This window comes from Aspergillus multicolor (genome assembly GCF_047715735.1).
Source record: "Aspergillus multicolor strain CBS 133.54 unplaced genomic scaffold BDW74scaffold_25, whole genome shotgun sequence".
NCBI lineage: Eukaryota > Fungi > Ascomycota > Eurotiomycetes > Eurotiales > Aspergillaceae > Aspergillus > Aspergillus multicolor.
In genome coordinates this window covers 246,776-267,139 of record NW_027395976.1, presented here as the reverse complement: position 1 = coordinate 267,139, position 20,364 = coordinate 246,776, and the positions used below count along the sequence as shown (strand labels likewise).

The following is a 20,364-nucleotide window of genomic DNA, read 5'->3' as shown; positions in this document are numbered from 1 at the left end:
GAATCGAAATTAGGGTTATCTCTCCAGCTTCCTACCTAAGGAAGCATACTAAGCCTCTGTTTATTATGAGCATTTCTACCACCATAATTCCTGAACAGCCCATCCGAGATTTCAACCTTGTAACCCAGAGCTGAAAGTACATTGTAGATCGAGTCCCACTGTGTTGACCTGTCTGCGTTAGTGGCTCTTCCATCATGGCTGTGATCGATATCAAAATCTCGCAGGGACCCATCGCCCCATAACAAGCCCTGATCTATTGAGACGATCAGCATCGAGCTCAGATCTGGTCCGATCTTCTCCAGGAACTGCGCGAGTTATCTCCCCCAAAGGTTCAGGGGTTCCTTGTCTTCAGGATCCACCACAATGGCTTTGTTAGGAGTTGGCTTTCCTCCTACCTACCTAGGTACCTAGGTAGCGTCATGGCGAGGATCTTCACCTCCCTATGACATCTCAGATCTACTGATATACTGCAGTGCGCGGTTATAAAGCAGACCAACCCACCACCCACCGACTCTCCCGGCAACCCATCCACCCCGATCCCCCTCGATCGTGTGCAAGTGTCCTACCGCACCACCCATCGTTAAACCCACCCTCACAGCCCACAATGCAGTTCAAGAACATCCTGCTCTCATCCGTCCTGGCCCTCGGAGCCGCTGCCTCTGCCTCTGCTCCAAACGCGACCAATGTCGCCGGCACCCTCCTCAACCGCTTCGCCGAGCTCGACATCGGCTACCAGGACACCGTCTACCGTCTGAACCACCTCGCCCAGGGAACCGGCAAGATCACCGCTAATGTATGCAATCCAGCTTTACCCTAACGGCTTCCTGATATGGGAGTCTAAGTAATAACCCGGACGCTAACCGGTGACTCCGCCGCAGGACGTCGTCTCAACCTTCAACAAGACCGTCTCGTCCGAAGCCAAGGACCTCAGCTCGTCGCAGCCCTCGATCCCCTTCTCGGACGCGGTCCAGCTTGTCCTGTGCCAGTCTGCGCACTCGGTACGTCCACCCTCTTTCAAGCCGTCTCCAAGTCCAAGCCCACATCCACATATCCTAACAGATTCTGTCTGTTATAGGTCCACCTCTCCATTATCGCCGTCTCCAACGCCTTCACCGACAACGCCGCCCAGTTCAACGCGGACCAGCGCAATACGCTGCAGGATGCATTCACCAAGGTCAACGACGAGACTGGCCGGTTTGTCATCAATGTCGCGAGCAAGGCGCTGCCCGTGTGTCTGAGTACGATCCAGACAGATGATAAGGCTATCAACAAGGCGCTTGTGGGCGCTGTTTATGCGCTTGATCCGTCGGAGGCTTCTTCTTAGAAGAACCATTTTCAATGGGAGAATGCGGGATCGTCCCATGCAGGTGCCTGGCCTCGAAGGCACCTGCAGAGCTAGAATTGGTGCAGTGAGTATGGTGGGCAATCAGAGCTACCATAATTGGAATAGGTCGTACGTACCCTTATGTCAGCCATATATCTAGGTAGCTAATTTATTGGCGTTTCAGCAAAATAAGTACCGTAGAGTTTCACCCGAGACTGGAACACTACCATACCCTAGTAGCCGTTGTTGCCCTTTGAGTTCTAGGTGTCAACGCGGAGCCTCAGCCTCCAATCATACCTATCCTAGGTACCTAGGATATGACATATGGATGGAGATCCTCATCGATGCGCCCTTGCAACGCTACCTCGATATCTAACTAGCTATGGTACCTACTATGTACCTAATTGCCAGGTGGCCCAGGTGTAGCCGTCTGAACCCCTGCCCATGCTTTGAATGTCTCAAGCTGTGCTTCTTCCACCTGCAAGCCCCTCCCCATCCAGCTCACTCCTCCCCACCCCATTCACCTCAGCCCCGCACCTAATTGGGGAGGCCTGGCTTTAAGAAGGCGGCGCCCGCCGGGACAAGGCTGGGGGGATACGAGGGGCTGCATGAAAAGAGGGGGTGCTAACAAGGCTGAAAGAAGCAATCATATTTAGGAATTCCCCGGTGACATCGAATCACTGCACACCGCTTAAGCAGAAGGAATGGGGTGGTGTGCTCGGGCCATTGTGTGATAGGCAGGGCTATTTATAAGAGGACTATTATACTGTGTTCAACGTCGACTGGGCAGAATACCCCTAGGAAGACACATGTCGCATCTCAGCCCTAACTTAACCTGCAGAGTACCATTATAAGTAAGGCTGAGGCACCACTATCTACGACCTAGCGATGTGCCTTTGGGGTCTAGAATAGTTGCTCCGCAGAACAACTCGCTCTAGATGAAAAAGAGAGATCGATTGAGTAATGCAGAAGATAAAAGGTTATTCAAAGTGTGACACCTTTGAATTCCACGTTGTATGGGCAGGTGGAACTAGACCCGTGACTCGGGAAGCCCTAGATACCCGCTTACCATGGGATACCTACAAAGATACCTCACGAGGTAGGTGAAGCCATCAATAGATTGGCTGTTGCTGTCGGGAAGCTAGTTGTCTGGCCTAGTCTAGTCAGGCGAAGTTGGTAAAAGGAGAAAGGACTGCTGACAATAGACTAGGTCCTAGATCGAGGCTTCCAATCTAGCTCTTATTAGAATATTATTTTGCTGGGCCAAAGCCTAATTCAAGCTGTATCACTACCTTATTATAAGGCCCAGTTTGAATAATTTAATCAACCCAAGTCCCAGGCATAACCTCCAACCCCCTCACTACAACCTCCCAAAACTCCCCAACAAGCTCATCCACCGGATTCGTGACATAGATACACCAATCTTCCGGCTCAGGACCAAACTCCAAATAAACCACATCAACCCAAAGCCCCTCAAGAATTTCCGGCAACGATCTCAACTTCCCAGGCTCCTTATCACAGTCAAGCCAGATGGGCATGGAGAGTAAGCCACGGGAGGACGTATACAAATCCCGTTCCTTCTCGCCATAGCTCTCCAGGTCAGCGCCAGCGCGCTGTAACTCTGCAGCCCAAAGCCGGAGGATCGGTGTGAAGTTGTTCGGGTGGCGCCAGTAGCTTCGCCAGGCGCAGGGGCCAAAGGCGGCGCGGAATGCGAGGAAGGGGGTTCGGTCTGCGCGGTAGTCGTAGTGGGCGACTTTGTTGAGGTCTGAGCCTGCGGAGACTGCTTCGGCTAGGAGGCGCCGCCATTCATTGAGGTTTTTTGTTCGGCCGGCGGAGATGTCGGCGCCTATGCCTTCTGCGATTTTGTGCAGGAGGGTTTCGCCGTTGTTTTCCAGAAGAAAGGCGGCTGGGTCGATCTGCGGGCCGCCGCCCATTGCTACGCGGATCACGCCCGGGTTCGGGGCTTGGTTCATGGCGATGTTGAGGTTCACTGCGCGGTTGAAGCGCATGGTTAGGGGGATGTCTGAGTACCGGTTAAAGCAGAGGCTGTTCAGGATGGTGAGAGCTTCGGGTGGGCCTCCGAATCCGTGCCCGGTGCCTTGCCAGTGATTTGCATCTTGTCCATCGTTCCATTCTTCTTCGCCCATGGTGACGAGCAGGTCGGCGTCGGTGTCGTTGAAGCAGAGTCGGTACATGGCGGATATCCCGGGGAATTGATCTGGTGTAATGCCATGCATTGCGATTCTCATGTCCAATAGCTGACAACAGGTGCTGATGAGGATTGGTAAGTGATAAACAGACAATACGACGGGGGTAGTCTATCTTACACTCCATGATTGTTATCCCCATGATTAGGGTCCACCCCGGCATCCAATAGAAACTGGCACATGTCCACATCTAATGAGCGGACGGCAATCTAGCAAGTAAGCGTATTAGCACATCTCCGCATTAAACCGGCCTGAACGTACATGAAGAAGAGTCTCCCCATTGGCGTTGCAGTCAAAGGGGGAAGCGAGGCCCTCTGAGAATAGTCTCCGAACTACTTCAACCTCACCAATCCGACAGTATCTCATGACTGGTGCGTTGTCTGGTATGACATTATGAACTTCAAGTGTAAACTTCCAGCCTAACACAGCGTGGTAACTGCTTATAGTCCACATTTTATCCACGAAGAACAGCGGCGTGCGAAAGCGGAAACCTCTCCGGCCACGATCCAGCTGCTTGCGTCTTTTGTGACGAGTCATCTGGGAGCTGGTATCTTTAGCTGAGGTGTGCATACCCGGTCTGACAATAGAGGGCCTACCACTTATCCGTTGAGCAGTCACTATCAGCCAAAGCCCCAGGCGCACCTCGCGGTACGAGACTATGAAGGCGTTTCCTCAAGCTCATCTCCTGCAAAGAGGCACTGTATGGAGCTGAGTTAGTAACACTGTAGAGCAACCTAAGTTTCGACTGAGAAGCAACTTTCTAACCTATAGTGCGCCTGCTGAAGCAGTAAGAGCGTACTCTTGAAGCCATCAAAGTTCTGCCTATGAGCTTTGATTGTCTCCTTCTTCAGAGCCAACTTCAACAACCCGAGTCGTCCCTTCGTCGCATACTTCTGGTAAGCTGAGATATTAACTATAAGAGAGTCGAGATCGTTCTGGAACGCTTGTAGTCGACGCTCAATGGACGGCAGTTTGAGGAAGTCAAAGGCCGTAGGCTTGAGGGCCATCAATACCGCTTGAACAATCTCGATCTCTTCAAGCAGGTCCTGGAGATCTGTAGGTGCCGACTTGATGAACGTCCGGAGCGCCCTCAGCTTCGATATCGTTTCAATGGTCTGCTCTAACAGGTTGACGACGCCGACAGCGACTCCAATGATTTCAGCCATTTTGAGTATGATACCTCCCAAGTACACTGCAATTGAAAGTTACATTGGACCTAGAAAGGTGTTGATGTATTTCGAAGTGCACTTAGATCGCAGCGCAAGGCTGAGATGAAATACCTACCTACCTACCCTAGGGATTCCAGCTGAGGGCCTAAGGCACTGCCGCACGAGACTGCGACGTCAGCCCTCCATGATCCATGATGTGACACACTAGTGCCCCTGACGGAGTTACCCGAGTACAGCCACTTAAAAGATAAGATGTAGACAGGGATCTACGCCGATGTCCTGCGCCGACTGGCCGGTCTCTCCTGCCAAGGAGCTTCCCGTGGCTGAGTTGTGCTCGCTTCAATGCATGCTCAATTGCTGATTTGAAATCAGTTTGCTTTTTTATCAAAGGATTCGGGGCCAGAAGTTCAGGCAGTCCTGGAAGGGTGCGGCCTTGATCCCCGGACCTTCGTGAGAGATTCTGGTAAGGCAATCGCTGCGCATGGGTGGGGAGGAGCGGCCCGTCCTCACACATGCACTGCGCCTCGCCTTATCCTGATATTCGCCGGATCGTGGACGCCAAGTCCTTGGGGAACTGAGAAACAAGATTATCTTGCATACGGATCCTCGCGAGCTGAAAAATATGATGAGAACGTGTATGCATTCAGCTAAAAAAGCAAAATCCTTATCATCTCGGCCCCTGGAGTAGGTACGCATTGGTCGCCTTGCAAACCCTAACAATCCGGACCAAAAGCCAAGAGCGCGGATATCCTTTCAAACTGCTCATTGGTAGCGCGCAGATTGGCTTCATGAGTATTGTACGAAGGAGCAGGGTTTATGAGACGTTGCCTAGGCTATATGGTGCTGCTTGCTGTTAACACCATGTCGTATTAGCCACATTATTTGCTTCTGCTATACGAATCGGCTACAAAGACAGGTATATTCCGTAGATCGATTATGATTATGCAGGCTTGATGATCCAAAACTTGAGTCCAGCTGACATTAACAAAGAATTCTATCTCTTACATACTATCACTCACTCACTGGCTTCTTGTTTACACTCTTCCGCCGAGGTTTTTGAAGCTGCAAAGCGCATGGGTGCCGCTGCCCTAAACCAGCTCCGAGGGGCTACTTTTTGCAGCTATCAAGTTCAATAGTTTAATTCTATCTCGACGAAGTGGTTTAAGTCAACTCCAAGAACATAAATTCTTGAGTCGTGTTTGAATATCTACCTTGTCTGTCTTGATTGCAGTGATCTGAATTAACCATGACCGTTCCCTTGTTGAGATATATAACTAAGCTCTCACATTCGACAAGAAAAGCCTCGGTCAGATGAGAAAGGATCCGGACTAAGATATGGGCCGATATTTGAATGTGAGGGAGCGGTACCCTCTGAATTGGCTTTTACTCTGCGTCAAGAGCCATCATGGTAGAATTGCAAGAACAGCGAGAACTTGCTCTATGGGGTGCCGAGTAAGAGGACTTGCACAAATAACATAAGTGCATAAAGTCAGCACAATCAGCAACCATCAAACATTGCAAGCAAAATCACATGACAGCGACTTCTGCAGCTTCTCTAAATCCACGGTATGGAGACGCACCAGCAAGCGGTGGACAAGCTGACGACTTAATTGGTCAACAACCTATCAAAGTTACGAGCGAAACAGGCTGAGTGTGAAAAATACACCGTGTATTTGCAAAAGACCAAGCACACTCAATCCCCGGAGTAATCACCACGTCAATCCCCCCCTAAACGCACGCCCCGGACAATAACCGAGGCAACGCCAGATTATTCGCGAGACCCGCGACCGTAGAAGCTACGGAGTACCGATAGCTACGATTGTTTACCTGGCCCAAGTCGTCATAGCGACAAGGATAAAATCGAGCCGCTACCTACGTAGCCTGCAGCCTGCAGCCCAGACCAAAATTGCGGCGAAACAAAGAACGATAGAAAAAGGCGTTATTGCAGGGGGTGAGCAACAAAGAACACTCGGGAAAAGCCGCCGGAACCAGGGACGCAGGAGTGCCATCCCTGCCTAGCATGCCCCTTAAGCTGTGTGGTTAGGTAAGCAGGCCTGGGCTCCAAGAATGAGGTCATGCGGACGCTTTGGATAGTCAGGAAAGTGAGGATTTGCTGCGTCAATTGTACGCATCACATTTGCTGTCTTTTGAATTGGACTGGCAAACGTTGAGATAAGAAATAATTGTTATAGACAATAGACGAAAATAAAGGGGAAGCAAGCGAAAGGGAAAAAAAAGTAAATTCTCCTGCAGGCGGGAATCAAGAAATCTCGATGCAGGACAGGGCAGGGGGGTTGTTTAGGCAAAATGCCAGCTAAGCTCGATGACGAACGGGATCGAGTCGGGAGTGGTTTCGCACAGCCCGGCATCTTTCACTTCTGATTTTTCTGGCAATCTATGAGGATCCAGGCAAGATATATAATGAGGCGCATCGCCCCTCGAAAGCATGGTGGTTTCCTCTTCTCTTGCACTCTGTTGGGGTGAGCAGACTGTTTGTTGCTCGGGTGGGTTCCGGCCCAGAACGGGAGTTCCCAATCCGAGAATCGGTGAGACGGCGGCATTACGAAATTACGGTATTTTATTATCATGACTCAGCGGTTTGACTTCGGTTTTCGATCACCTGCGCCGGTGCCGCGTCTTCCCCGGGCGCATGATCGCCTGACGATTCGTTTTCGCAGCTTTCGCAGCGCTGAAACTTGAAACTGGCAGGTTTCCTTCCAGCCGAAGAGCACCCTCGGCCAAGTTGCAGCAGCTTGGTTTGGAGCAATGTGACCAAGTCCGGTGCTGTGGAGCCGCATTCCCGATTCGGGCCGGATTGGTCGAGATTTGCGGCCGTGGTCCCGTCCGTCTTTTTAGCTTGACTTTGCGAGCTTGTGAGTGGCTGCGGCCGCCAGAAATAGTGGGCCAGTACCACTTTATCGGATCCACCCTGGCATTGGACCCACTCGCAAAAATTTACATCATTTCTTTTTCGCGCCGCAGCACAGGGTCAGCTTGAGAGCGAAACAGCAACAAATGGTGCTGTTGAGGTGCAATCAAGTAGTCAGAGTTTCCCCAGAGGTGAATGAACATGTAGAAATGTATTGAGCAGCGGAAGCCCGGAAACCAAGTGGATTCCTCGTCGTGGCTGGAGCAACCGGTGGATTCCAGCGCGTCGCGGACTCGCACTGAGCAATTCAGCGTCACGGATTCACGATAGACAGCTCAGACCGCTCCACGGCCCGTCGCATTATTGGCCGGCTGCGAAACTCAGTCTGCTTGGCCCCATCCCGAAGGAACCCGACTTACCCAGGCTGGGAAAGCCAGGGATAGAATACACAGGCCCGGCGTACGAAGACCGTAATCTGTAGGTAAAGGCGTTCGGCGTAGGGTTGTTCCCAGTCTCCCAAACCAGCTAGCGCACGAAAGGCGCTGCGAAAAATGGCGAAAATTAAGCGGGAGCCGTATTTAGGTGCTAGGGCCGTTTTCCCTCGCAGTCCCATTTTTCCCTTCCGCTGGTCGACTTTCTCTCCTTCTCTTCTTTTTTCTTCCCTTCCTCTCCTCCATCCATCTCTCTCTTCCTTTCCATCTCCCATCTCAACTCCATCCTCCACCACCATCACAATGGCCGCTCCTCGTGTCTTCGCTCAGCGCCTGGCCTCGACCATGAAGGTCGCTCGCCCTGCCGCCCGCATCCAGGCCCGCACCCTCACCACCCAGCGCATGGCCACCCCCTTCCAGACCATCAAGCGCCAGCAGCCCTCCATGATCCAGGCCTCCGCCCGCCAGGCCTTCGGTGCCCGCCGCCAGTACTCCTCTGAGATCGCCGACGCCATGGTCCAGGTCTCCCAGAACATCGGTATGGGCTCTGCTGCCATCGGTCTCGGTGGTGCCGGTATCGGTATCGGTGTTGTCTTCGGTTCCCTCCTCCTTGCTGTGTCCCGCAACCCTGCTCTCCGCGGCCAGCTCTTCTCCTACGCCATTCTTGGTTTCGCCTTCGTCGAGGCCATCGGTCTGTTCGACCTCATGGTTGCCATGATGTGCAAGTACGTTTAAATTATGACACGCCACGGCATACAACGACGGTTTTGAGCGGTTGATTTGGGACCCTCGAATGCGTTGAAAATCACCACGACGAGAATGGGAATAACAAAATTTCGGATTGGACGAAGCACATCTTTTTCCGCCAATTGAGATATGACAAGAAACTTAGTGTACAACTACGAACAATGGGAAATGGATTGGATTTTTGGACTCTCTTCTCGCATCGACTTTTCGATCTTTCGGTTTTGCTATCTTGCATAGCCGGTAGGAAAGAGGTATCAGTGGTGGTCTTTTTATTATCATGTACTACACTATTCATCATTTTTCCTTTTCTTCCCTTTGTTTCCGGCCAGCAATACATTGTACTGTACATATAGACCATAAAATGACCACTTCACGAGTGCCTCTACTCAACAATTTTCCCTTTTAAAACGTAGACTAGCTAAATAAACAATGAGCGTAGTCTTCTCCGCAAATGCTAAAGCTCGAGCTCAAGCTCTCAACCTGGGGATGGGATTGGGGTGAGTGGAACGGAGGCTTGCGGATGCGTGGCCTCAACATCGGTCATCTCCAGCTACAGTCGCAGTGTAGACGTCAGCTCTCGCCTCATGATACTGTCACCCTACTAACTTTATTGCAGATACAACCAGTTAGATCTGCCAATGGTCATCGTAATGATCATGAGCGTTATTCAGTGTCATTTGAGAGCAATTGCTCCCATTTAACTTGTCACTCACCGTCCAAAGCTCACCTGAAAAATCTGAGCTCCGTCCGGAGCTCCGGCAAAGTCGACGCCTGAGGTTGAAATTAAGGCACGCAAGCTCGCCCTGCCTTGCGAGCGTTCGCCGCTAGAGACGCGCCAAGGGCAATGGTTGCGTTTCGGCTCTTGTATCTTTCCCGGTATCGAATGCTGTATTTGTGCAGGGTTATTTTACCGGGTATTGCAGCTGGATTTTTTGCAGGGCGAGAATCGAGTCACGGTGATCTCAGGCGCGCGTAGACTTAAGGGTTGTGCGTGGGGATACTGAGTGGAAGCTTCACCTTGAGCTTTCAACTCACTAGCCAGAGATAGAGATATGTTTTGCGGGCATCAGATGCCGCTGAAGCCAAATTTCAGTCTTTTGACTTTCTAGTGCTTATACTCGATACTCGATCTTCGCTGCTTTGAATTGAAACTGCAGCCCGTATCACAACACGTACTCCCGTAGAAATAGACAAACGGCAGTCCGTATACGGCGGAGAATCCATGACCCACTCCGACCGGCCTCACCCCCGAACCTCCCCGATGAGGAGTCACGTGATCTTGCGTCTCTAACCAACTCTCCATACATAGATAAAAATGTCTCCCAACATGATATGACCCGTCTACCAAGTCGAAAATCCTTCAAAATGTCCAATCCAGAACCATTGTACACACCCGACTCTGTTCCCCGGATAAAAAACGCGAAACGTCTCACCGCAACGCGCACAAAGCAGTTGATCCGGGCGGCGGCGCGAGAATACAACGATCCGCCGCCGAAGCCGGGGCTGGGAGAGTGTTGTGGGAGTTCGTGTGATCCGTGCGTTAATGATCTTTGGAAGGAGGAGCTGGCGTGTTGGAGGGAGAGGTGGGGTTTGAATGAGAAGGGGGGGAGAGTGGATGGTGGGAAGGTTGGCAATGGGGAAAAAGAAGTGACGAGGAAGATGCCCGGGAGTTTTGAGTGGTGAGGTTACCTAGGTAATACTCCTAAGCTGATGCTTAGTTGGTGCTTTTACCAGATGGGGAGGCTCCATCGTTCGCCGCGTTAGGGCGGGCTCCTGAGCGCTCGGACAGGAATGATAGGCTCCTCGCAGTAATGCTACGGGCATGGTCGAGGGAGGTCGACTGACGATTATTGAATTATTTGGACTATCTATCTAGCTATCTAAACCAAGATGGTTGTTGGAGGGCCACTAAGCCGAAACGGACATGACCTCACTCCCACTCGGCACCTTGGTCTCATACTCCAGCAAAAGACGAACCTCCTCCTTGGGCTCCAAGCGCAGCGTCCACTTGACCTCGCCATTCTTGCCCAGGGAGGCGGTGGCACGACCCGTTTTCTTTTCCATCTTGATATCCGCCTCATCGCCCCCCTTCTCCAGGCCCGCCGGCTGCAAGACACGAACCCGAAGCTTCTCGTCCTCGGACACAGCGACAGGGATCTGATCAAGCACGATAACATCAACCGCATTGCTCTTGGTATTCTTCACGCGGCACGAGCGCCGGAAGTTCGCGCCGTCTTCCTTATTGAAGAACATCGCGCCAGAGAGTGGCTTGACTGTCGGCTTTGCGTACTTCACTTCGATCGCTGGATCAATGCCGAGCGGGATGTTGAAGAAGACATTCGGCCCGCATGCCTCTGATGTTATTGTTCCGATGAATGAGCCGTCGACGGTGATGCCCATTCGTCCTGGTTGCAGGGTGAGCGAAGAGGTATTCTTGATCCGGGCGCGGAGGAACGCGGCATTGCGGTGCTTGGGCACGATCACGTATGTGAGGTTGACGGAGTGGAGGTCCAGTTCAGCGAGGACGTGCCGGCGAGATGCGAGGGAGGGAACGAGGGTTCGGCGGCCGGGGAGCTCATACGCCGTTGTGAGACCGTAGTCTTGTTTGATGGTGTCTTGGTGTTCGATGGTTGATGCGAGGGATCGGGTATCAGCGTCTGCGTCGTCTTCTTCGAGTTCCATCGACGCAAAGGTTGACGTGGTATTTTCCTGCTTTTCGAAAGGTTTTCTGGGGTCATTGGCTGCCTGACCGAATCCCGGGACTTTCTTGTCAAAGACTTCTGGCGCTGCCGGAGTATTGGAGGACGCCACGTTTCCGAAAAGGCTTCTTGACGCCTGATTTTGTTCCGGTGCCTGCGCTGGCTGTCCGAACAGACCACCGCCGGTAGGGCGTGCAACGGAACCGAATCCCGATGTCGTTTTGGATCCGAAAGGTTGTTCTGGCTGTGGGCGCTCAGGTGCATAAGAAGCCGCGGGCCCTCCAAACAGACTCGCGCCAACCTGAGGGGCAGTCTGAATGGCAGCCGGGTGGTTCGCCGCTTGTCCAAAGGAGGGGCCCGACGAGAATGGGTTCCCGAAAAGTGCCTTGGCATCGATGTTCTGCTCTGCTAATTGCTCGAAGGTAAGACCCCTTCGAGCTGCTAGCGACTGTGGCGCCGGCGCACCGAAGAGGGCACCGCTAGCTTTCGGGGTCGGAGGCAGCAGTGGTCCTAGTTTAGCGGGTGCGTCCAAGATCTTCTCCCAGGAAGGGCCATCAGGTTTAGCTGGGAGCATCGTCGCGAGCTTGATATTCCACGTGTCTAGAGTCGGGATGCGCACGCCGAGGCCGCTGAATGATGCCTGCGATGTGGACAGCGTCACCTGAGCATCGCGCCATGTTTCACTGCTTGAGTTCTTGAACTCCGCGCGATAGCTCAGCCGTGCCGATGATGAAGGCGAGTTGATGGACAGATCGTACCGCGAGAACCAGCCTGACCCAGGAACGATGTAGCTCAAACGCAGCGTGACATCAACGGGACTGGATTCCTCGCGTTGCATCTCCTCACCCCGAACGGTCTTCTCACCGATCGAGCTGCGCCGACTGGACCCGGGGGTCACGAAATTTTGGCCCAGGCTATCGAGCGAGACAACAACTCGTCCCACCTGTTTAGCCCAGAATTGACGCTGCTCAGCACGCTTCCGCTCTTTCTGCTTCTTCTTCTGTTCGCGCTCCTTGGCCCGTTTCTCCTTTTGCTGCTGGATCGCCTTCGATGCAGCGAGTCGGTCCTTGTTGAGTAGCTTCTTGCGCTTATCGATCTGTTTTTGGAGCTTCGCCAGCTCCTTCTCGCGAACGGTGACTTCGGTCGTGGCCTCGTGGTGTTTCTTCGCCTCGGCGCCGCGTCTGGTGACATACGTATCCAGAAACTCTTCCAATTTTTTGACATCTTTCTTTTCATCCGCCTGTAGCCCGTTCCCGTAATTGTCAAGGATGTTCATAACTGCGAACGCTGCGCTGATGCGGCTCCGTGCCATAGCCATTTTCTCTTGGATCTTCTCCATTTCCACATTGGTCGCCTGGATCACGGGATCGTCGACGCTATCCTCGTCTTCGGAGAAGTCATCTTCACCACTTTCTGAGCTTTCCGAGTCAGAGACAGAATCGTCAAACTCCAATCGGTTGGGAACGATGCTCGTTTGGATGTCGGTGATCGTCACCAAGCCGTGACCGGACCCTTCAACGCGAATCGAATCGCAATCCACGCGGGCGTCAAGGCCGTAGATGGTGATTTCATTTTGACCGGGCTGGATAAGAGTTAGAGTGTTGCTTTCTTCCTTTCAGAGAGAAAACTCGCTTACCTGGACGGTTGTGGGGATATCGCGGACGATGGTGACTTGCTTTGGCGCTAGTGTGACCTCCTTGGTGGGCAGGTCTGAGATGAGGATTTCGGAGATAGCGATTTCAGCCATTTCGACCAGAATCAGATGCTGATGACGATTGATTCTGGCTGAAAACTGAAGATTGTAAGAAGAGAGAGGGGAGAGATGCAAACGGAGTGGGGAGCGGGGTGCAGGGGGAGAAAATAGCCAAGCTAAAGCTCTAGGCATACCGTGCTTACTTATCTGACGCCCAAACTCACATGCCGCCCAAAATTCGACCTCCACCACGATGAAAAATTGAAGCAATTCAACGCAATACAAAACATATTAAAACCCGAAATTTTGGTGGTGAATTTATTGCTAACTAAAATCTTTATATAGCAATTTTAGGACTCCTGAAAGCGCTGTGGTAATTAGATCTCGTGGCCTTAATAATTTAGGCAAACGGGCGAGTTAGGAATAACTTCAGGGCCAGAGGGGTTCTTCTTTTTTTTAGGGGATGCCTTTAGAGTTGCTGGAGGATTACTCTTGCCTAGTTTAGCTAATTTAAAGTTTTCCTAAAATTATATTTTTATATCTTTATTTATACACGCCTGCTGCTTTTAGTATTTTTTTTGCCTTTTTAACTCTGCTGCTTTAAGGTGTTATTTTTGCATATTTACAGCTTTTATTTTTATATTTTCTTTAGCTATTTTCTTCTTCTCCTCTTTAGCTTACTGCCTGTGTATTTTATCCTCTTTCTTTCTGGCCTTTTCTTATTATATAGCCTTATTTTTTTATTTTTAAAGATCCCGCGCCTGCTGGATCTTCCCTGGAGAATAAAAGATTATATTACTATTTTCCGGTGCCTGGAGTTAAAAAGTAAGTGGCTTTTCTTGTTGCCTTTTCTTTTTCTTATTAATAAGTGCCTCCTTAAGGCCTTGAGCTTGCGTCTAGAGGAGTATATGGTTTATATAAAGTGTATTCACTATAGTCCAAAATTTTTTAAAAATTTCAGGCGTAGGCGCGTTCTCTGCCTTTTTAATAAGTCTTTAAATATCTCTCGCGTCTTTTACTTGCAGTACTTGCCTTGCTAACTTAATAAATTTAGGAGTTTTGTTTATATTCTTCCTAAATTACTTTAGTACTGCCTTAGGATCCCAGGGGAATAAGCCAGTTAATCTTTATAAACTTTTTATATTTTTTATGTTTAAGGCCTTGCTCCAGGCCTTTTAAAATAGCCTAAAGAAGTCTTACTTTGTAATTATGCTAAGGCCTTGGCAGGAATATAAGAATATGTCTAGTTTATTACTATACGCCCTGGCAAGAGGAGAGAAGATCCCAACGTTTAAAGGCTGCAGCGAATGTGTTAAATAAGGCGGATATGTGGCCACCAGTATTTAATTTACTTCGCAGTAATCTAGAAAGCGCATTATGACATAAGATCCATGGCTATCTAAAAAGAGAAGCCTTTAACGCCTCCTTGCTTAATCCCTTATTTACTTATTAAAAACATCACAAACCTATAAGAGTTTGTGCTAGGGTCACATGACTTTCATAAATCTTTTTACCAAAAGACCACATAAACCGCAAGTTACCTTGCGGTTTCCCTAGAACCCATTAAGTAGCGCAACCGGGGCCTTCTTGTAAGCCTCAGGCATCACATGCCTACCAGGCCTTACAAAACCCACGCTATTTTTATATTATTATTTGTCCAGCCTGATATAGAAGAGGTAAAATAGTACTTATGGGCCTTGGGATTAAAGTCTTAAAGCCAGGTATCTTGTAATTTATTTACAGCTAACTGGTATATAAGGCCTGGAGGCAGCCTTTTTTTATTAGCTAAGATACACGTAATAATGGTTATTTACTCTTAATTTTTATCCTGGAGATATTACTTAAGGCCTTTTTTAAGATAGGCCTCTCTGGAGAAGATTCTCTTACTTTTTAAGACTATTTTAATAAGAAATTCTTTCTTGTTTATGTTATAGGTATTCTTGGCCAGGATATCATATTTATTAATTTTGCGCCTTAAGTAGTTAAAATATAAAGAGTATTTATACACTAAATTAGCCTTTTTTCTTAAAGAATCGATCCCAGTTATATAGGCGCTTATAAGTTTTTTTATATTTATTAAGCCAGCGCGAAACCTAGCAAGTTCCTGGCTTTTTTTAAGTAATCTTGCCTGCGAAGTTCTTAATCATATTATATATGCAGAATAAGCCTTTGCTGGCCTGTTAATTAATATAATTAATAAGAACTCTTGATTGCTAAGTGTTAAGTAATAATAAGTTTTTATATTAGTCTGTTTTCGTGCCCTGAATGCCTTTAAAATGTCTGGATAAAGTAACGCGGTCTATACTAAACTCTTAAGCAACTTTTATATATAAAAAAGATTCTCCTTGCTTCAAGGAATTAAGATATTCTATTACCTAATCCATTAGAATAAGATTGCTCGAGTTATAAGGGGTTGAAATCTACAAGCAAATGTCAGTGTGGGTATAATTTAGGCGCCAAGTGAGTTTGGGCGTCAGATGAGTAAGCACGGTAGCCGCAGGGAAAACAAAGATCGTAGCCTAGTCCCTGTCAACCAACGGGAGTGGAGCTTTATTTGCAATCTACACAAAGGATAGTGCAGAAGTTAAGAGGGTCTACGTATTTCTGTCAGAGGAGTCAAAATAAGAATGGTTGGGGAGGTTGATGTCTTTGCCTAAGAATATAGATGCGATCAATCTAGGTGCCATGGAACTGGCCTAAGCGCTAGAGTCCAGCTTCAGGAACTGGCCATTTGGTGCAGGAAGTTTTCCCAGTAAAGTTTAATGTAGGTGTAAGCCAGATCAAAGTACCTTAAAATGGTTCTTATTTGCATCTTTGGGTCTAGGCTATAGTGAAGGAAATATATATCTAGCCGTAGTCTTGCCTACTGCCTACCATAAGCTTTATGGGAGACGACCACATTTTGGCACTCATGAGCATCCATATCACAGATTGAGGCTAGCCTTCAGATTACGCACCAAGCTATTCTGAACATTTCCTGAGGTGCGAAACCCATATCACCGGCTTACAGCTGCTTCTGGTGTCCTCGTCTTGAGCCGCGGACCAGAGAAATCAAACCTCATATCATTGCTCACAGTAGACAATGACAGACCATTAGAGCAGCAGACTCAAAGACTATAAAGGCGATAAACAACTAATACATCTCGCAGATTAACTCGACATCGTTATCGCGATCTCGCAGCAGACGAGGTATGATCACGTGTCGGACTGGAGAGAGACCCGCCAAGCAAAATTAAAGTTTATGCCTATGTTCCTGACTAATCCACATAATCGAGATCCCATTCTCCGCACAGACCGAACCATGACGTCGACAATATACAATCACTCATCATTCCCACGCCGACGTCGCCAGCCCACAGCCAACCAACCAGGAAAACAAACCCGCGGAGAAGCCAGCCATGATGTAAAGGGCTTACCGGGGTCTCGATCACGATCTTTTCTCCGCTCATAACCCCTGGCGCGATCGCTTCCCATCGTCTACCTTCACTTCACCTTCAAACACTCAACACAACAAACGCCAAAATGTCCGATGTCCCGGACTCCCTCCTTCCGGGGAACCAAAAGGAGGCAGAAATTAACGCCGCATTTGCCGGCAAGAATCCCAAGAAAATCAACCCCAATGACGCTGGCGTCGCGGAGAACTACACCGGCCCTACGGACAGCCATATCCTGTCGCAGACGAAGCCCGAAGATCCTACAGAGAAGGGCCTAGCGCATAAAGCGGGCGAAATTGATGGCGGCGAGGTCTCGGATCTTGGATGGGGTCTTTCAGAAACGATCCAGGAGCGTATTGTGCCGGGGTTGTCGAATGAGGATTTGTTTTTGTTGATTCGGCGGTTTAATAAGGTACGGACCTACCCAGGTTGTTGAGAAGATGAGTTTGGATGCTAATGTGTATGTGTGCTCGCATAGCAAATATACAACGTCAAAGCCGTTCCCGATGCACCGTTGCAAGGTCTCGATCTCATTCGAGCCGAGGACGACCATTTCTCGCCGGATAAGCTGCGCGCGACGCTGGAGCGGTTCTATACCACGATTGTCATCGGGCTGACGGCGTTTGTGAAGCATATCGCTCGGTTGCGCTCGTGGAGGGAGCCAGTGCGAACGACATGGTTCTGCGTGGTAGAGTCCCAGAGGAAACCCATCGGACCACTGAAAGCTTGGGGCTGATGATTGCTAGGTCTACTTCACATCATGGCTCCTCGATCTTCTTGTCCCGACCATCTGCCTCACGCTACTAACTCTAGTCCTCTACACACCCTCCCGAAAGATCCTCTTCCCACCGGCCCCGATAGCCCTCGTCGATACGTCCACCGGCGGAGTCCAAAAGCCCAAGGCCGGAGTGCTCGGATCTCATGATAGTGTGACGGGCGCTCCAGAGAAATACAAGGGTGAAGCCGCGGAGCAGGAGGCGAGCAATCTCATGGCGAGCGTTGCGACGGTAGCCGTCGGCAGTGCGGCTGGAAAGCATGATCAAGGAACGCCTGAGAGTGCGCCAATGGAGTCGCAGGTCCCTGATGCAATGGATATCGTGTCCAAGGCGGCGGATGCGCAGGCTGCGGCAGGTGGAGAGGTTCCGGCTGATACTCATGATAAGACACGGGAGCCGATGAAGCAGACTGTTCTGAACGGCGCGGATCAGGGGATGAGGGTGATGGCGGATATTATTGACACTTGGGAGAGGATTGCGAAGTAGGTCTTCCGCTTTACTGACGGGTCAGATGTGGCCCTAGTGCTGATCATGCTGGTAGTGCGCTGGCGCCAACGCCTCCCTTCTCGATGATGACGCCCCGTTTGCGGCTGGCAGCAGTCTTTGGCGGAGGGCTTCTCGTCTCACTCCTGACATCGAGCTACATCTTCATGAAGATGGCAACCTTCTTCGTCGGTCTCGGTTTCTTCGGCGACCCGCTTATCCAGCGAGGAATCCAGTATCTTGACCGCGAGTATCCTCATTGGAAGGAACTTTCGCAACTGCAAAAGTATGCCTTGTCTCACTTCATCAACATCGACATCGCTAACATTCCGCAGCACCCTGCTCAAAGGCGTCCCCACCAACGCCCAGCTCACACTAACTCTCCTCCGCATCGGCGAAGCAAACGCCGCTCCTCTCCCCCCACCACCGAAAGGTTCGCTCGAGAAAGCACCTTCTCGACCCGCCTCCATTGATCACGAGAAACTAACGCTCGGAGCAACCCCCGAAGAAGTCGAGCGCGCGGCCGCGAAGTCGCCGAACCACCCTAACATGCAGGCGGAGCGCAATGCGGAGACTGAAAGGGCAAAGCCGAAGAAGGGCTTTGGCGCTAAAGTCCTCGGTTTCTTCCGCGGGACCACGGCTGCCGGAATCGAGTCGAAGCTTGCTATCAGCCACGCCCGTGCGGAAATCGGAAACCTGCACGCGAAGAACCAGAAGGGTGTCCTCCGAAAGAAAGGACTTGAGACTCTGCCTATGGGTCCAGTTGAGTTCGATGCGCGGTATAAGGGACACCGGGGCATGGTCATAATCGACTCCTCCCACGAACCCCCGCTGCTGTACTTTACGACGGACGAGACGGCACAGCTAGGTGACTACCGAATGGAGAGCCGGAAGAACGGTAGTATATACTTCGATATGCCCGTCAACGACATCAAGGAGATGCGTAAAATTGGCGGCATGGGCTGGAAGGGGAAGCTTGTTACTGGCTGGGCGGTTGGAGGGAAAGAGGTTGTCGACGGGATGATTGTTACGGGGAAGCGCCCGCACCAGGAGTTCCAGTTGACCGCGATGAGTAAACGCGACGAGCTGTTTAATCGCCTTGTGGCGATCGATGGACAGGTCTGGAATAGCTTTTGATGTTGCTATGTATCTTTGCTGAGGTTTGACAGGTTTGGAAGTAGTTCGCCTTGTTTCTTTCGATTTAGCGATTTGAGTATTCAGGTATGGAGTTGAACGGAAATAAGGGAGTTTGACGCTTTGCTTTGTTTGGTTCAAATGTTGCAAGACAGTAGAAGTAAAATCATCTGTTCTTGCATAACTTGGTAAGAGAAGTGAGAGGTTGCTGGGAGCAACACCCTTCAGTTTAGCCTCAAATGTCAACTTTTCAATCTTTTGTTCCTTCTCTCTGCCACAACTCTTTTATGGTAACTCTGTGCGCATCCTGCCTCTTCCACATCGCAATTACTGACTCCCTTCCATTCATATCGACCCTTCCTCCCCCTACTACCAGTTCTTGCATCGAAACCAACCCCAGAAGCGTTTGTGGGCATGTCAAAAACACCTAAAGCGACCACTGTCAAGGAGACGGAACTACTGCTCTATCAGAATCTGAAGGGCCTCTTCCTGACTGGGAAGTTTTCAGACATGAAGGTCACATGTCAGGGATTTTTAAACACGTCCACCGTGCAATCTTGTGTTCCCAGTCCAAATTCTTCAACGCTGCTCTCAATGCGAACTTCAAGGTAGATTCACTGAATATCTAAGTTACCACATTACTGACGGGGCTAGGAGAGAGTTGAACAGACTGTTGACCTGCCGGAAGACAACTTAGAAACCAACGAACGCGCGTTATCCTTCCTCTACTTCACCGATTACAAGCCCGACAGCCATGTGATGGACCTGGGTAGCCATGTAAAGGCACCCGAGCGCAAACGGCCGGAGGAAGAACAAAACGACGCAAAGACAAACTCTCGGCCCGGAATGCCTCGGAGAAACCAGCACCAGAAGACAACAAGGATCAGGCGGGTATAGCATACAGCCATATTGGGGTTTATGTCGCCGCGGACAAGTATGGGATCAGTCCGCTGAAGAAGCTCGCTGCAAAGAACTTTGGTGATTGGTGCAAGAAGAATAGCAAGGCCTCGAACTTCCTTGATGTTTGCAAGGATGCCTTGTCCAGCGTTCCTGCCCATGACTCGCACATAAGACAGCTTATTACGGACGTCATCATCCACAATGTCATTGGTTTGGCTAAAGGAAGCCCGGACAAGGTCAGGCTGTTTTTGGAGACTCACCCATTCGTCGCTTCCGAAGTTGTGTGTCGACTGGTCATGGAGGACAAAGTGTGGGGGTCGCATAGGGAAGAGGGCGTTGCCGAGCTGATTAATCACGCGCTGTGGAAGGAATGCTGCGGAAACTGTCCATATTCTGATGATGAGTTTCGTGTTCGCATGGAGCTAGGTGATCTTGAGAAATGAAGGTTCCGCTGCGCGGGGTGTGGCAAGCTGTTTCTGAAGAAGTGACTTTTCTTGA

At 50.3% G+C, this 20,364-nt stretch overlaps 7 protein-coding genes across 7 annotated transcripts; 5 read left to right on the top strand and 2 right to left on the bottom strand.

The window, feature by feature from the left end:
* Positions 1-604: 604 nt before the first annotated feature.
* BDW74DRAFT_181063 (uncharacterized protein) lies at positions 605-1,324 on the top strand (the record flags this gene model as incomplete). The annotated part of the gene is made up of 3 exons (XM_073729907.1): positions 605-793; positions 879-998; positions 1,076-1,324. The coding sequence occupies 3 exons, from the start codon at positions 605-607 to the stop codon at positions 1,322-1,324; spliced, it is 558 nt and encodes a 185-aa protein (XP_073580941.1).
* A 1,231-nt stretch (positions 1,325-2,555) lies between these two features.
* BDW74DRAFT_158808 (uncharacterized protein) lies at positions 2,556-4,735 on the bottom strand. The gene is made up of 5 exons (XM_073725373.1): positions 4,297-4,735; positions 4,128-4,229; positions 3,793-4,075; positions 3,652-3,740; positions 2,556-3,595 (listed from the first exon to the last, which is right to left on the bottom strand). The coding sequence occupies exons 1-5, from the start codon at positions 4,695-4,697 to the stop codon at positions 2,644-2,646; spliced, it is 1,827 nt and encodes a 608-aa protein (XP_073580940.1). The 5' UTR covers positions 4,698-4,735; the 3' UTR covers positions 2,556-2,643.
* Positions 4,736-8,171: 3,436 nt separating this feature from the next.
* Positions 8,172-9,137, top strand: BDW74DRAFT_158806 (ATP synthase subunit C family protein). Its single transcript, XM_073725372.1, has one exon. The coding sequence runs from the start codon at positions 8,304-8,306 to the stop codon at positions 8,733-8,735; it is 432 nt and encodes a 143-aa protein (XP_073580939.1). The 5' UTR covers positions 8,172-8,303; the 3' UTR covers positions 8,736-9,137.
* Positions 9,138-9,191: 54 nt separating this feature from the next.
* On the top strand, positions 9,192-9,550 carry BDW74DRAFT_158805 (uncharacterized protein). Its single transcript, XM_073725371.1, has one exon. The coding sequence runs from the start codon at positions 9,199-9,201 to the stop codon at positions 9,520-9,522; it is 324 nt and encodes a 107-aa protein (XP_073580938.1). The 5' UTR covers positions 9,192-9,198; the 3' UTR covers positions 9,523-9,550.
* Positions 9,551-10,384: 834 nt separating this feature from the next.
* BDW74DRAFT_158803 (uncharacterized protein) lies at positions 10,385-13,260 on the bottom strand. Its single transcript, XM_073725370.1, has 2 exons — positions 13,083-13,260; positions 10,385-13,028 (listed from the first exon to the last, which is right to left on the bottom strand). Exons 1-2 carry the CDS (start codon positions 13,191-13,193, stop codon positions 10,656-10,658), a joined length of 2,484 nt encoding a protein of 827 aa, XP_073580937.1. The 5' UTR covers positions 13,194-13,260; the 3' UTR covers positions 10,385-10,655.
* Positions 13,261-16,482: 3,222 nt separating this feature from the next.
* Positions 16,483-19,411, top strand: BDW74DRAFT_158802 (DUF3292 domain-containing protein). The gene is made up of 6 exons (XM_073725369.1): positions 16,483-16,985; positions 17,052-17,261; positions 17,320-17,831; positions 17,891-18,118; positions 18,168-19,256; positions 19,312-19,411. Exons 1-5 carry the CDS (start codon positions 16,662-16,664, stop codon positions 18,967-18,969), a joined length of 2,076 nt encoding a protein of 691 aa, XP_073580936.1. The 5' UTR covers positions 16,483-16,661; the 3' UTR covers positions 18,970-19,256; positions 19,312-19,411.
* On the top strand, positions 19,381-20,309 carry BDW74DRAFT_169689 (uncharacterized protein; the record flags this gene model as incomplete). The annotated part of the gene is made up of 4 exons (XM_073727036.1): positions 19,381-19,482; positions 19,536-19,574; positions 19,636-19,735; positions 19,795-20,309. 4 exons carry the CDS (start codon positions 19,381-19,383, stop codon positions 20,307-20,309), a joined length of 756 nt encoding a protein of 251 aa, XP_073580935.1.
* Positions 20,310-20,364: the final 55 nt, after the last annotated feature.